At 42.4% G+C, this 15,904-nt stretch overlaps 1 protein-coding gene across 7 annotated transcripts in view; it reads right to left on the bottom strand.

Annotated features, from left to right (window-relative positions):
* Positions 1-15,904, bottom strand: part of FGGY (FGGY carbohydrate kinase domain containing) — a 430,315-nt gene that overhangs the window by 88,270 nt on the left and 326,141 nt on the right. For 6 of the 7 annotated variants that reach the window (XM_060089872.1, XM_060089874.1, XM_060089873.1 and 3 more), the window contains 2 exons: positions 6,168-6,242; positions 214-334 (listed from right to left, as the gene is read on the bottom strand). In XM_060089872.1, coding sequence (XP_059945855.1) covers positions 214-334; positions 6,168-6,242 — 196 coding nt within the window. The remainder of the gene's footprint in view (positions 1-213; positions 335-6,167; positions 6,243-15,904) is intronic. The other variant, XM_060089875.1, reaches the window with a different exon arrangement.

The following is a 15,904-nucleotide window of genomic DNA, read 5'->3' as shown; positions in this document are numbered from 1 at the left end:
TCTTACCATGACCCAATAGTCAGATACACACAGAAGTCACTTTCCCCAATGTGACAACCATAGCTGTCTTAAGAAAAAAAATACATTTTAACATAAATACTCAAAATAATTTGGCACACTTCTTATATCTTCCTATTCTCTACCCTGTCTAGATCTTGGCCATGCCCATTTGTTGCCAAGCCTACAATGACTTTCTCTCCTTCTTAGACTTACCAGTAATGTCCGCATGCATTTGCACAAAAAGGGGGTTCTTTCCGAGGCCCCCACAGAGGAAAAGGGTGCTGATCGAGTGCCCTGCTGACTCCATGGCCTCTATAATGAGGCGCGTCCCGAACTTCAAGGGAAGAATAGAAGAAAGCATCAGTACGGTAGCAAAGGTAAATTGATCGGGAACATTTACTAAGTGTTTACCCAGTACTAGATGCCACACTAGGAGCTCTAGATACACTACCTCAGGAAGTCAGGACTCAAGATTGCATTGCCCGTGATCACACCATTATATTAAGTTGCAGAGCGGGAATTCCAATCTGGGCCTGCCTGACTCCAAAATCTTCTGAATCATTGCACCATTTGCTTCTATCAGTAGTTATACAATGTGAACAAAAAGAGCTGACAATGTTAACACGGTGCATATTAACACAGTTCGTTCAAATACATATTTGATGAGTGTCCATTATGGCCCAGATCCTCCATGAGGTACGGGGCATGGAGTAAGTGGCAGCTTTACTCCGATGATAACAGTTGGAGATCTCTGAGTCCGTTTTCCTTCCCTAAAGAGGAACTAAAGAAGTTTGTTCCTTGGAAAAGGCACCAACAAACTCAGCAGCAGAAACATGGAAAGAGGGCTGTAATTGCACAAAGAAGGTAGGACACAAGACTTCAGGCTGGCAAAAGAACCTTTGTTACCACCTGAAACCAGGTAGTGGTTCTAATAAGGAGGCTTCCAGTGCCAGAATCCATTCCCAGTCAGTCCATAGTGATCTCGGATGATGCAGAAACCACATGCTCTGGTTGGCTTAGGGCTTCCCCATATTTTAATTTCAGCCCTTGTGTCTTCCTTTCTTCTGAAAATGTGTTATCTATCGTCCTTGTCTTGCTCAGTTCACTAAAGTAAAAATTACTGATGCTTGATAAAAGACCACTACCTTAGGGTCATCGAGGTGAATCTTAATGTACAAGTCATTACTTTTAGCTAGGGTATTCGAGTAGCTAAAAAAATCATAATTTCCTAGGAAGTTCAAAAACTGGAAGTCCAAAAATCATCTTTTTTTTTTTTTTTTAGAGAAGGATTAAAAACAAAAAGGATGAACTGTGATATGACCTCAGGAGGCAGCCGCATGGCGATGACTGAGAAAGTGGCTCTGGGGAGAAATGAGGGAGAGGGCTTTTTGGTGGCAAGATAGCCCTTGAGATATTCAGAGAGTAAGCAACTTCGGGGGATGACCAAGTCCCAGGTGTGGACATGGGAGTGAGGGGCTGAAGCGGATGGAGGGAGAAGGTCAAGGGGGAGGAGGAGGTCAAGAGAGAATACAGAGGTCAAGGATCTGGGAGGCCAGATATGGTGCCACCACCAAGAAGGCGGGGTTCGGGCTGGACAGAAGAGTATCACAGGTTCGCTGAAGGTGTGACAGTGGTGCTGGGAAGATGGGGTTCAGGTGCACAGTGGAAGAGAAGACAGTTCAGCTTGAGGGCATGCAGCACCAGAGGCTTAACCAAAGTAAAGGAAGAGGGCTTAGGAAGTTATCAGGATGCTCCACTGACCCCCGGGTCGGGGGGTGGGGGGATGTAGAAGCTTCTTTCCCAGGACTCTCCGGAGAGCTGTCTCCCTGGGGCCAGGGGGTACCTCTGGGAGAGGCAGGGCTAGAGGGTGATCTGGAGACCAGGGGGGCATGAAATCCTGATTGCTGTGTAGTAAATGATGAGGGATGGGGGCAGTTCAGAACCAAGATTTCTAGCCCATAGATCTTCAGGTTTGTTGAAGTTATTAGTGAATCTGGTAAGAATATGAATTTAGGTAAAACTTGGGCCTCCGAAGATCATCCACAGATGTAGTGTGTTAAAAAAAAATTAAAACATGTTATACCCTATAAGGCCAGATCCCGCTTATTGAATATGGCTGATTACCCCCAGATGTTCTTTCTTAAGCTTTTGGGGGGGTCATGAACCCTCTTGAGAATATGATAAAACCTACTGACCTCCCCAGAAAAAAGTCATATATAAAATAATATTATAACTAATTTCAGGAGTTCTACAAATGCCCTTATATCTACCATGGATCATTTGGTGTCTGTGGATTCCAGGTAACCCTAGTGTACTCTAGGGGCATGAATCTGCAGGAGATAAGAGCATGGCTTTTGAATTTAAAAAAAAGCTGGGATGGCATTCAGGCATTTCACCTATTTCTTGAATCAAATCCATACCTAACCTTTCCATGACTCAATTCTCATCTTAAAAATGGGAATAATAACATCATATTTTTCATTTGATAACTCCATGGATTGTCTGAAATGTTAACATGCAACAAAAATTTAAAATGTGGTCTTAGACTTGCTGAAATACAGTAACATCTATCTTACAAGTTTGCTGCTGTAGACAGTGTATCTGAAGCTCATAGGAGTGTCCAGTACAGGGAAGGTGTTTAGAAATGAGAGCTATTCTGGTTGTTAGCTCTATGCCAGGCACTCTGCTATGCTCCTTAATATCACCTCTAATTTCATGAAACACTCAAAAACTGCATATTATTATCCCCATTTAGGATTTCTATAGTTTGCCTAAAGCCATGCAATCTGCCTTAGGGGAGGGGAAGCTGCCTCCCAATATGCATGGAAATGCCGTGCAAAATTGATATTTCTGATGTTTCTAAAATCAGAGACCTGAGGGCTCATGTGATTAGCAGGCCTGAGAGAAGAGTAACACAAAGCACATTCCCTGGGAAAAGGCAAGAAGCAATCCAAACAAGAGGAACTCGCTCCAGAGGGGCTGTGACAGCCTGTCTCTCTCCCATGTGGCATTGTCAGCAGGAATTTCCCACTCGGGCTGCCCAGTTAGTTACAGGGCCTTCCCTTTCGGTGTCCCAGACGCCACTGTGTGAAACACTCCACCCTCCTTAAATGCCCCACCAAAGGGCTTTGTGCTAAAATGATTTTGTGCTCACCTTTCTGGAAAAAATGTTTTCACAGAGAAATTTAAATTAAAATTAGGCTATTCCACTGGGAACGTACAGAACCAAATGCAAATGGAGAGACTTCAAATGCAAATAGTACTTTTTAAGGGTCTATTCTGCAAAGAAAGCTATAGATGAACAGGCTATGAATAAACTGGGTGTTTGACAGTTCTTTCAATTAAGCTTGGTCAAGAGAGAATTTCACTTCATGGAGGGTTTTGCATAGTCCCAAGTTAACTTCATTATAATATCTCTAATTTCATCCCATTCTTACAAAATATCAACCATAGATATTACTACAGAGAAGAATTTGCTTAACTTTAACTTCACAACAAATAGGTATAAAGGCAATATTGAGAGTCAATGAACACATTGCTTTTTTCAAGTTGAACATCATGGGAAAATATCTGTTATCAGAATGCTTCATTAAAATGCACATTAAAATGCACAAATGCACTAAAAGATCAGAACGCCCAGATACTTTTGCAAAACAGACTGAACTCCTCACAGCTCAATTGACTATACAACATAGCCTTATCGAAAAATCGGTCTTAAATTGCCTTCTCCTCATGGTATTATACAGGTCATTAAAACAATGGACAGAATAAATATGATAGCTTTTAATATATGTACGGTCCATTACATATAAAATTGATTTTCCAAGTGTGTAGTATTTGGGAAAATGTAGTTGGCTTTCCCCCATCCCAGCCCTCCCCAGCCCTCAGCCTGCATTAGGTTTAACCTAATTTATACATTCTTGGACTTCTTACCAGTAAGGGGACCTCTGTGAGACAATCCTGGCCAAATTAATGATGTTGTCTAAGATGTGTCAAATCAAAACTGTTCTCAGGAATGCCTGAAGGCTTATTTCAATCATGTAGCTTTTACAAACTGATCAAAGAAAAATGCAGCATGGTAACGTAGAAAGAGCAAAAGCCTCAGAGTAGACAGACAGAGGTTCAGATTCTGACTCTACCATACACTAGCTGTTTGACCCTGGCAAGCAGTGTTCCCTCTGTCTGTAAAATGAGGACAATCCCACCTACTTACTGGCTTACTCACGGGTGGGTGCAGTACCCTGTTTGGTGCCTGGTACAGAGAGTGAGTGTCAGTGAGAGGGACCAGTGATTGTCATCACAGGATGGTGCCCCTTGGCTCATCCTGTGTGGTCTCGTTCTTCACGTCCCCCTCTTGGCATGGACTCAGAAGGAAGAGCCTCACACGGCTCTGATTTTCCAGGATTATTTATTTTAATGCAAGTGGCTCATTCCACTGTAAGACTTTTCACACAGTGATATTAAGATCAGAAAATAAAAGCTCCTCAATTATTGGGAGATTGGGATTGACATATATACACTAATATGTATAAAACAGATTAACGAATAAGAACCTGCTGCATAAAAAATAAATAAAATGCAAAACAAAACAAAACAAAAACAAACAAAAAAAGCTCCTCAATTCATCATGTACCTAGTTTTATTTTAGAAAGCTGTGGGTTCAAATCCCAGCTCTGCCACTTACTAGCTGTATGAAACCATTCAAGTTAATTAACCTCATTGAGGCTTAGATTATAATCTCCGGAAGGGGGATTATGATACCTCCCTCATAAGGTAAAGTCAGATAACGTATGTAAAATATTTGGCATAGTTCCTGGCACATAATACACCCAAACTATATTATTTATCGATATTATTATTATCTTTACTGTAAAGCAGGATCGCTAAATAACGGTCTTTATTACTGATGCGTATTTTTGTTCTCCATTTTCATTTTTTCATGGTACTCAACTCCCGCCATTTTGATAGATGTCAGAATTGTCTTTTTTTGACCAAGTTACCATAAATAAAGCAGACTGACTGATATTACTGAACTGGAAAGGCTATTAAATCAATAAGATAGTTGTTTCAGGAAGATACAGTCAAATTGGTCTATAAACTAAGAAGGATTGTTTAATCTAATTGAGTTGGCCAGTTCTGCTCTCTTATTTTGTGTACGTGGTACCTGGATAAATCTAAACATAAGAAAAGCAATTTTGTTGATGACATGGATATACAGAAAAAATGCATGTAATTCTATTATTTGAAGCAATGAGGATATGAAAGTGGTATGTGGAGAAACAGCATATAAGTATGTCCATATAGCATGAATAAACAAAAGTACTTTGTTTAAATAGGTATATTTCTGAAAAATAAATTTTGACTCTGAATTCAGTGAACTGATTTTTTCCTTTCTGTTGGTCCTCAATTCTCTTTCCAGATCAGCTAAGCCTCACTGGATTAACTGTTATTTTGGGGTTCCTACCAGCTCTGAGACCCTGAAAGGCATGACCCACTCCCTTCAAATGCAATTTCTAACACGCACACACACGTGCAAACTTTCGTGTGTGATTTCAGGGTTTAGAACCCTTCTGTAGCTCACTCATGGATCACCTCTAGAGAATAAGAGTCCTTGGACAATGATGTTTGGGCTTCTAGGAGTTTGTTTTCATTCTTGACTGATCTTCAGTTTAGAAGCTTCTAACACTTTAAATTCCCCCCTTTCTCCTTCCCTAACCAACCAAACCTCTCATTTGAGCAGCTAATTATAAAAATAAACATTTTCATGCTCCAAGGAAGGTTACTATTTAAAGGAACCCCAGACTGGATCCTTTTGCAAAGTGAACAATATCACGTGATTTATAAATCTGGACAAACCAGCTCTTCTTAATGCAAGCATACATGGCATCTACTTGCTTGCTTCTATTTAATGAACTTTGAAGACAAATTAGATAGATGGTAAGCATGATGTTCAAAGATTTTAACTCCTTTTAGCTTTCAGCTATGTGAGGCTACTAGTAAAGCAGGTAAAGACCTTCAGAATTTCCTTCTGCACAGACAAGCATCTATTTTTGGCAAGCTCCCTAGAATCTTTGTCACAAAAGCATATGATGTATCTTGGGGAGTATGTGGTCTAAAGTTTGTTAATAGATCTAAGTCTCTTTAAAAATGGCATTAAATTGTCTTACAGCAATGGCTTGAACTGTGGCCAGGTAGAGAATGGCAAGATCATCGAGGTCCTGAGATAGTTTCAATCCGGTGACCTGTAGGGATGAAGAAAAGAAAAGAAGGAGATGGCGCCATGGTTAGAGATAGTTCCCATGAAACACGTTCAGATGTGTTTTCTTGCCGAAACAAGTTCATATGCAAATCCCCTTTTTGTAAGCTGAACGTGAAGTGACTACTAAATTGTTTAATCTCCAGACCTGGGAAAAAGTGTCCCTTCTTCCCCCAAAGAAAATGCCTTGCCTTGGATTAAAGAAAAACAAAACAAATACTATAAGGAGATTGTTTTTTTAGGAGATTGTGTTTGCTATTTCTTAGCATGGAATTAAATATCTTTCTTCTTTAAAAACATTATTCTTTTATTACAAACACCTATTTTCTTTGGCTTACAGAGATGAACACGTAGCAGTGGCATTCTAGTAAAAGGTGATCTTATTCCGAGTTCTGCTACTGTCAGAATTCAGTGGACCAGCATCCAGGGGGTATTCAGAGTAAAATAACATGTCTACTATAAATGTGATACCTACTAGGGGATAATTTAGAATCTGTGGTTTACCATGGAATCCCATTAGAGTCAATCGGAACCACATGCTTATATGGAGTATGTCAATTTCTGAGAGACTCCAGAACTGAACAGGATGTTGGATTTGGGTAGTTTCAAGACTTGTTCACAGTCTCACTTTCATGTCTCCCATTCACGAAGGTGTCCTCATGGGACATTTCTGGATGGTGAAGACTGCTGGTTTCTTCAAGCCTAGTCTGAAGTTGGTGGGCATCAACGCCAGAGTTCACTTTAGATTTTCATTACAAAATTAACTCACGTAATATACTTTTTCTCAGGCCCTACAGTGTATATGGTCCTGAGTTCAATGAGGAGGTGACATGCAGCCTGTACTAAAATAGGAGAGCCTAGTGGTCTACCAAGGTCCCTGTCTTTCATTGCTCTGGCCCCATTTATTATTCTCTCCAGGTTCCACCCCCAGCGGGGATTAAGGGGCCAGCCTTGGCCTGTTACAGGGCACAGATACCACTCCACTGCCCAAACCAGAAACCTGGGAACACTCTCCCCTGACTTTTCTCTCCCTTCCAGGATTTAATCAGTCTCCAAGTCTTATACATTTGAGCTCCAGAATCTTTTTTGAAGCCACCCCCTCTCTTTGTCCTCACTGTCACTCACCTCCTTAATCCAGGCCTCCATCGCATCCTTCCTGATTGCTGAAATGGCTCCTGATCAAACCTTCCTGTTTCTAATGGCGCTTGTTCCTCTCTACAAGGGAGCTAGTGCTTATTCTCAAATGCAAACTGATCATGTGAAAAATTCTCCCCCCGTTGCCCTCATTCTGAAGCAGAAGCACCTTCCCTGTCTTCTACGAGTGATTCTGCCCGGGGTCAGCCCTGCTTTCTTCGCCAGTGTCTAGTCTGTCCTGTCCTCACTTAGCAACTTGTGTTCCAGCTGTTCTGATTGCTCATCTAAGTTGGCTGAAGGGGGTATTCCTAAATTCAGTAGTGCTACCTGCTGATAGGTTTTTTTTTTTTTGGCAGATCATGGGGCCAGTCAGTGAGAATAACGGCTTTGATTTGAACACACAGGAGCATGAGAGGTTTGAATGAGAAATCAGAAAGGAGCTCTAAAGATGCATGTTCCCCAGCCAATAACTCTGTGAGGGAACATCTCTCAGAAAGGTCCCTAGAGACCTAAACGAACAATAAGAATGTTAGAACTAGGAGAACATGAGCAACACAGATATCATAGAAGTTCATTTCACAGAGGAGAAAATAATTTGCTTAAGAGAGAATCCAGAGGTTCATGAAGCCCAAACCTAGGTGTTCCAACAGATTGTGTTACTCACCACAGTATCTCCCATGCTTGCCACTGTGCCTGGCACATAGTGGTGCTAAGTTAATATTTGTTGAATGTGTAAGTGACACTTCAAGGCTCCTTTTTCCTTCTGCACACCATTCTCTCTCCTAACATCCTACCCTTCTCTGTCATATTATACAATTATGAGAGGACAGTATTTACTACCTCAGCCCCTCATATATTCACAGAGGTGGAGGGGTAGATTTCCTCCATGCCCCAAGAGAGAACAACACCGGACCATCACTTCTAGTTGCTTACTGCATGCTCTACCCCCTCCCCCAAACTCCACACTTCCCCTTCCTCATCAGAGGAGTGGCTTGTACGAGATGGGAGTAAAAATAGTCACCCTGTAGCTTATATGGGGTCTTTGTGTGAATTAGAAAAAGGTGCTCCCTCCAGGTGGACTAAATGCAAAAGGCATCCCATCTGGAAGAGTGAATTTCAAAAAGGAGCAGCGTGGACAGGATCTCAGCCCTGCCCTAAGCCCCCCTCAGCTGAACACCCTGTGTGAGCAACCAGCCCCAGGGCGTGCATTGGTCCTGGGTAAAGATCACTAGTCATATATGGTCTCTCTTTAACTCATCTCCAAAACTGGCTTGGCCTCAACAGCACCTCTGTTGGTGGTCTGTTGGGAAAGTTGATTGGGCCACAGTTTAGAGCCCTCCTCCAGAGCCAGCCCAGAAGGTAGGCTGCCTCTGGCCTCCTATCGCTGGTCAATGAGATGCAAATCAAGCCGTGACCCTCCACATGGTTGGGTGTGTGTCTGCTTGGGAGACACACGTCGATCCACAGGAGGGTCCCGAGTGCCAGAGGTGGATAAACTGTGATGGGGTAGGGGAGGAATTTGACTTTTTATATGAGTCATTCTCCTATTAAGTTATTAGGAACCCCAGGGCTCTGTATTGACAATAACTGGCTCTGATATTCTTCTCAATTAGTAAGAACCCATAAGAGAGGAGGGGTAAAACATCACTAGATTTTGCTTCCTTAATCCCAGCAAATATTCATGAGAACTTCCCCAAAGTATTGATATTCAAGCAAAAAGATGTCACGGGCCCTTCTCTAAATTTCTAGTGCCTTCAGAGCTTCAAAATCATAGGAAGAAAAGAGAAGATAGCTTCTTTTCTTCAGAAATTGAGAATGAGATAATCAGTGTAAATGAGTACTAAATTTAACTCTTGAGCTTGCTTACTAGTAGCTATGGCAAAAAAGGGACATATAATGGATGACGTAGCCTTTCTTTTATGACAAATGAAACATACCTATGCTTCAAGAGAGACAAAATTATTCCTGGGAAGAACTTCTAGAAGGAATTTATTACGTGGACCACCGTATGGAAGGTATTCAGTATCCAAAGGGAGTAAATAAGCCAACATGGTTCTCCCATAGCTCTTTCCAACATTCCCTCACCACTAACACCAGGGCCATGGAGTTGAAATGTGACTCAGTGAAAGACACCTCTCTAAACTGTGAAATTACTATGGTCCAGGATCCCTATTTCCTTGACATCTTACCTGATTTGCAAATGGAGACACTAGAACGGCAGATGATCATTTGATTCTCTCTCAAGTATCAGGAATCCCAGCCCCACCTTGACAAAAATCAAATGGCAGTCAGCCTAAGATGGAACTTTCTAAGGAGTGCCTGCCATGTGGACCACTCAGGAGGCTACAGAGGACCCTCAGGGAGCTATCATGGTATGAAGGTGGCAGTGCCCTGAGAATGTCAGGGATGTCCTGGGAGAGGTGTAGCTTTGTAACCAGCGAGAAAGCTAGGATAGGCCAGAGAAGCCTATACCCTTGGCTGAAGGCTGAATGGCTCTATCAGTAAGAAAAAGCGGGAAGGAAGCATAAGTGGAAGGAATTTGTTTATAGATGTGCACGTGTCTCTTTCGAATGCTTGGGTGAGAGAGTGAAATGTGTGGGGAAGCCCCATGGAGAGTTGCAATGGTAAGCACATTTTATTTATTTTGGCTATTGTGAAAAGAGGACTGTAATAGAAAACACTCATAGTTAATAGTTAGAGGTGTGTGAAAGTGGCATATGGTGGCCAAAGAGATGTGAACTGCAATGGACAATTTCAACCTCCTAGGTAATGATTATAAAATGTTTATGTAAATACTATTGGGATTTCTGAGCTCAGAAGAGAAGTGTAGGTGAATAGAAATATGATGTGCTCTGGAGTAAGACACCTGGCTTTACATCTCAACATTCCCTCTAATTGCTTGCAGGACAGTGTGAGTTTTGTAACCACTCTGAGCCTCATTTTTTTTTCATCTGTAAAATAGGAATAATAATACTTCAACGTGCTTAATGATTAAATGAGTTATCGCTTGGGCTTCCCTGGTGGCACAGTGGTTGAGAACCTGCCTGCCAACGCAGGGGACACGGGTTTGAGCCCTGGTATGGGAAGATCCCACATGCTGCGGAGCAGCTAGGCCTGTGAGCCACAACTATTGAGCCTGCGCATCTGGAGCCTGTGCTCCACAACAAGAGAGGCCGCGATAGTGAGAGGCCCACGCACCGCGATGAAGAGTGGCCCCCGCTTGCCACAACTAGAGAAAGCCCTCGCACACAGAAACGAAGACCCAACACAGCCAAAAATAAATAAATAAATAAATAATTTTTAAAAATGAGTTATCGTTTGCATGGCGTCTTACTTTTTCAGCAAGCTGTACCAAATCGACAAGAGCTAGACACTTGTAGTGATTAATAAATGTTGATTCTCTTTCCTTTTCTCTTAATAAATGTTCACTCCCTTTCTCTTGAATTGCAATGAGGGGCCCAACCCCATTCATTAATTGGGATACAGCAATAAAGGATCTCCTGCAACATGCTGTGGGTACTGTCAGGGTATTAGCGATGGGGACTGAAGACCAGTGGTTGTACAGGGTGGGGAACGTAGCGTAGAAAGTGTGCTGGCCGTCAGCATCAAGATCATATGAGAAAGGTCTGGACGTCTAGGTATGTGGAGAAGCAGTGTGCCCCTGATGAGCACCCAGGAATAGGACAGTGGGAGACTCACTTGCAAGGACTCCTTGGAGAAGCCTTAGTCCTTATCAACCTACACACTTCCATTTACTCTGTGAACAGGAAAGACAGATGATCTTCATCCTGGACTTCAGCTTAAATCCTGCTGCCACTTGGCAGCTGTGAGAATTTAGGCACATCTCTCTTTTTTTTTTTTTGCGGTACGCGGGCCTCTCACTGTTGTGGCCTCTCCCATTGCGGAGCACAGGCTCCGGATGCGCAGGCTCAGCGGCCATAGCTCACGGGCCTAGCCACTCCGGGGCATGTGGGATCTTCCCAGACCGGGGCACGAACCCGTGTCCCCTGCATCGGCAGGCGGACTCTCAACCACTGCACCACCAGGGAAGCCCTAGGCACATCTCTTAACTCTTTCCCGGGATCTGAGTTGAAGGCAGATTTCCTGTGATCCAACTCCTAATTTACTGAACTTTTGGTGTGGGCCCAGAATTTTGCATTTTTAACAAGGTCCTAATGCACAATAAATTATAGAAATGATTGCCCTAAACCTTGGTATTGTGAATTATAGGTCCATCTGCCCTGGAGTAGTTGAGATTATAAACAAATATATCAGTAATTTATTAGTTAGCTAAGTTATTCCCTTCTCAGTTGTTAGAAGAATTTAAGTAGTTATATATGTTGCTAAGAAAAAAAAAAAAAAAAGGCTTAGAAATAGATCTCAAGGGGTTTCTAAAGACTACAAAAGACAAGAAAACAGGATTCCCTGTCCTGAGATTTTCTAGGTCATCAGAGCTTGAGGGGGTATCCAAGGCTCAAGGGAATTGATTGAAAGTTTTTCAGAACACAAAGGGGCAAAAAAATGCTGTTTGTTTAGTCAATAATGCAGGAGGCGCTGATGACCTGATAGCAAGGAAATGAGGAGGATCAGAGAAAGATTTCTGGAAAACCTCTGGATAGAGGCCAGGGACTGGAGAACAGGTCTGAGATAGTCAGCAGCCTGGAAGATAAAGGGGGACAAATTTTCCTGAAAATATTTATAGGTATCAGTATCAGGAATGGACACATTGCCAAAAACTCACCCAGAAATGGGAAATGCACATAAATGTGTTAACACAATGTCGTAGGCAGAATTCTAAAGATGTTTCCCCCTCCCCCAAGGTTCCCATCCCCTGATTACTCAAACACTAATCTGGGCACTGCTGTAAAGGGACTTTGCAGGTGGAACTAGTTACTAGCCAGTTGACCTTAAAATAGGGAGATTATCCAGTTGGGCACAATGTAATCACATAAGCTCTTAAAAGCAGAAGAGGAAGACAAAAGAGTCAGTCAAGAGATACAGTAGAAGAGTAAAGCAGGAGAGATGAGGTAGAAGTGGAAATCAGAGAGATTAAAAGCATGGGAAGGACCTGATCCACCACTGCTGGCTTTGAAGATGGAGGAAGGGGGCAGTGAGCCAAGGAATGTGGGTGGCCTCTGGAAGCTGAGGATCCCTGGCTGACAGCCAGGAAACAGGCACCTCTGTCCTACAACTGCACGGAGTTGAATTTGGCCAACAACAAACTTGAGGAAGTTTGATAGCAGATTATTCCCAGAGCCTCCAGATAAAAGCTCCTGGTTCTGGTCTTGTGAAAGCAGGAGCAGAGAAACCAGTTGAGCCAGCTTGGGCTTCTGACCTACAGAACGGTGAGATAATAAATTTAAGCCTCTAAGTTTGTAGTATTTTATTATAGCAGCAACAGACAACTAATACATACAACGACTGCACGATGGACTGACATTCTCCCTCACAACTTTATTCTATTGGTGAACTCTACACCATGTAACACTAGTCCATTTGCTGTTTCCCAGATGTACTAGGCACTTCACACTTTTGTCTGCCTTGCTTCTGATGCTCTAAATCTAAGTCATTTTAACACGTTTGCACCAGTGTCACCAAGGCTGTTTTGGTCAACCGTCCTGGTCCACACTTGCTGTCATCTAACCCTGCCTTGGATTTACACACCAACTTGGATACCATCCTTGGTCCTCTGGCCTTAATTCTTTCTCATTATTTATCTCCTGGGGTCTTCCTGGCAGATTTCCACCTGATTCACTCCTCAGTCTTCTTTTTAGAGTTTTTTTTTGATGTGGACCATTTTTTAAAAGTCTTTATTGAATTTGTTACAATATTGCTTCTGTTTTTTGTTTTGTTTTGTTTTGTTTGGCCAGGAGGCATGTGGGATCTTAGCTCCCTGACCAGGGATCAAACCCACACCCCCTGCACTGGAAGGTGAAGTCTTAACCACTGGACCACCATGGAAGTCCCACTCCTCAGTCTTTTATCATTATACACTACCTTGGGAAGGGCTCCTGTCCACAGTCCACACCACCCATCTCACCCCCAGTTTTATTTGTTGTTTGGTGTATACAGCAAAGATAAAAAGCACTAAGAAAGAAAAGTCTGATTCTGTAATGCAAAATCATTTTTAAAAAAATCACTAAAATGAGGGAGAAATATTTCAGACATATTAAAAACAGAGCAGAAGGAATGCCAAAAATATAAAGATCTAGTTTTTCATTTTTGAATTTTTTTCCTCTCAAAGAACGTCAGTGACCTTGGTTTGAACTGACTGGGTTCTACTACCACTTCTGTTCTTTTCTCCTCTGAGTAAATTACTTAGACTCTCTGACCCTCAGATTCTCCATTCCTTTCAATGCAGTAACTACACTGTCTTGCAGCGTTATAAGGGAAGTTGGTGATGATGCTTGGAAAGCATCTACCATGGTGTTTGGTACATCACGTTCCCTGAAAACACAGCACGTATTACAAATCACAATACCGGTTGGTAAATTAGTTGCTTCAATAAAAAAAAATACATTATCCAAAACCAGTTAAATGATACTGAGGATATTAAGCTTCATTATAGGGTTCAATTGTTCATAGGGAAAAACAATATGTAAAAAATGGTACATAAAACAGCATTATATCATAACAAAAACATCAGCAAACTCATATCAAAGAGTCCATGTGTTTCCAAGGCTTAAAATATATCACTCAAAGGATGCTTAATTGGCCCATGAGCTTCCAGCTCCATCATCCATCTCCCCATTGGAGGAAGCCACAGGGATACAGCCCCTGACTTCTCCTGAGCTCTTGCAAATACTCATCCGAGTCGCTGACTCCACCGCATCTGACTCTGTTTAGTGACGCCTGTCTCTAGCTGGAAGTCACTCTGGGAACTGGCTAAGATCTCTTAACGTTTCTTTCCTGACTCTCTCCCAGTTTTCCACATGCATGTTGCTTTGTACTTGCTTTGAAGAACGCTTGGAACAGCTCTCAACCTCTCTAGCAGTTTGAGCAGCATATGGCCTTATGTTAGAAATCACAGCTCTTCAAAGAACCAGAAAATAACTTTCCGTTCTGGGTAGTGTTGTACTTGCAAAGTGAAGCAGGAAAAACACGTCTCAACCAATTGGTGAATATGGTGTGTTCTCACGGCCTGATATATCTCTGAAGTAATTTATTTCTTTGAGTGGGCATTTCAGGAAAAGAACTTTTCAAAAAACACCACCATAACAAAGAGGTCATATTGATTTGAGAATAAAAACTGGTCATGTATACAAGGAGGTAAGGACTCTTTCACAACTCCTACAGCTCTAGCTGTTTTGTAAGGTGTACCAAAGCTGAGTTGCTTACTGTGTTGCTGAGGAAACTGAGGGCCAAGAACTTAAATACTTAAGTAGAGAAGACTAATCTCTACACCTGTATGAAACTTGGTTCCTGTGATGGACCAAGTGATTGTTCAGCTTCTCTAGCTGATTGTTCATGGCCGGTGACCTCCGTGACTGGTAGGCCCCATTGCTCCTGGGACTAAGGTGGACAGCTCATGATTGGCTGCCCGGGATTCAAAGGCCATCTTGTAAACATGCAAGTAAGAGCCACTCAGCAGGAGCTACAGATTCAAAAGCAGCTGCTGTTGCTGTCTGTCTGCTGTGTGACAGTCTCTCCATTTGATTCTGACAACGACCCTGCAAGGAAGCCTGTGCCGCACCTGCTTACTGATGAGCAGACAGACCTCACGGAGCTAACCTCAGAGGTCACACAACTGGCACATTTTCAAGCCAGGATGCCAATACAGGTCTGGCTTCAAATCCTGGGCTCATTTTACTGTTTCACTAGAGTAAAAGTTATCTAACCAACCATTCAAAATAAAAACAATCACACATACATAAACTATATAAAACACGCAATCATTCCTGGTGGTATTTAGCTTCATCTCTTTATGTGTGACCACGTCATATTTCTTTAAAAAGCATTGTTTTGTTTCGTTTTTAAAGAATGTAGAATCACTGGTGTTAAATGTCTTGTGACTGATCGCTATTACCCAAGCCTCTGCTTCTTTCAAACATCATAGGTACAGCCCTTACCTCTCTGTGCCTCATTTACCAAGTGGCAAGGAGAAATATTTACATTGACGGCTACTTGGTCTAAGCATACTATTAAGCTGCCCACCCCATAACCGCCACCTCTTTTTAGCCCAATGCTGCAGGTCAATATATGCATCACCAATGGAGAAATGAAACAGCTAGTGACATGGCAGGGAGCCAATTCTTACCACACAAAAGAAGATGATTCTATCGAGCCTAATGGAAGGATTCCTGGGGTATGTCCTGTTCCTACTTATAAGGGTAGGCACCTAAAGCAGAAGGGTTTAGAGCCAGGTCAAACGAGGAGTGGTGATTACTTTTGAAATCTGAGTCAGTGAGGGTGGAAAGAAAAAGAGAACCATTACTGAGAAGAGACAGGGTCAGAGCTTAAATCCACGAATCAGGGTAAGGGGAAAAATGGGAGAATGAGTGAGAAGGCTGGTGG

Source organism: Mesoplodon densirostris, chromosome 2 (assembly GCF_025265405.1).
Source record: "Mesoplodon densirostris isolate mMesDen1 chromosome 2, mMesDen1 primary haplotype, whole genome shotgun sequence".
Classification (NCBI taxonomy): domain Eukaryota; kingdom Metazoa; phylum Chordata; class Mammalia; order Artiodactyla; family Ziphiidae; genus Mesoplodon; species Mesoplodon densirostris.
The sequence above is the reverse complement of the archived record's forward strand: the minus strand, read 5'-3'. Positions and strand labels throughout refer to the sequence as shown.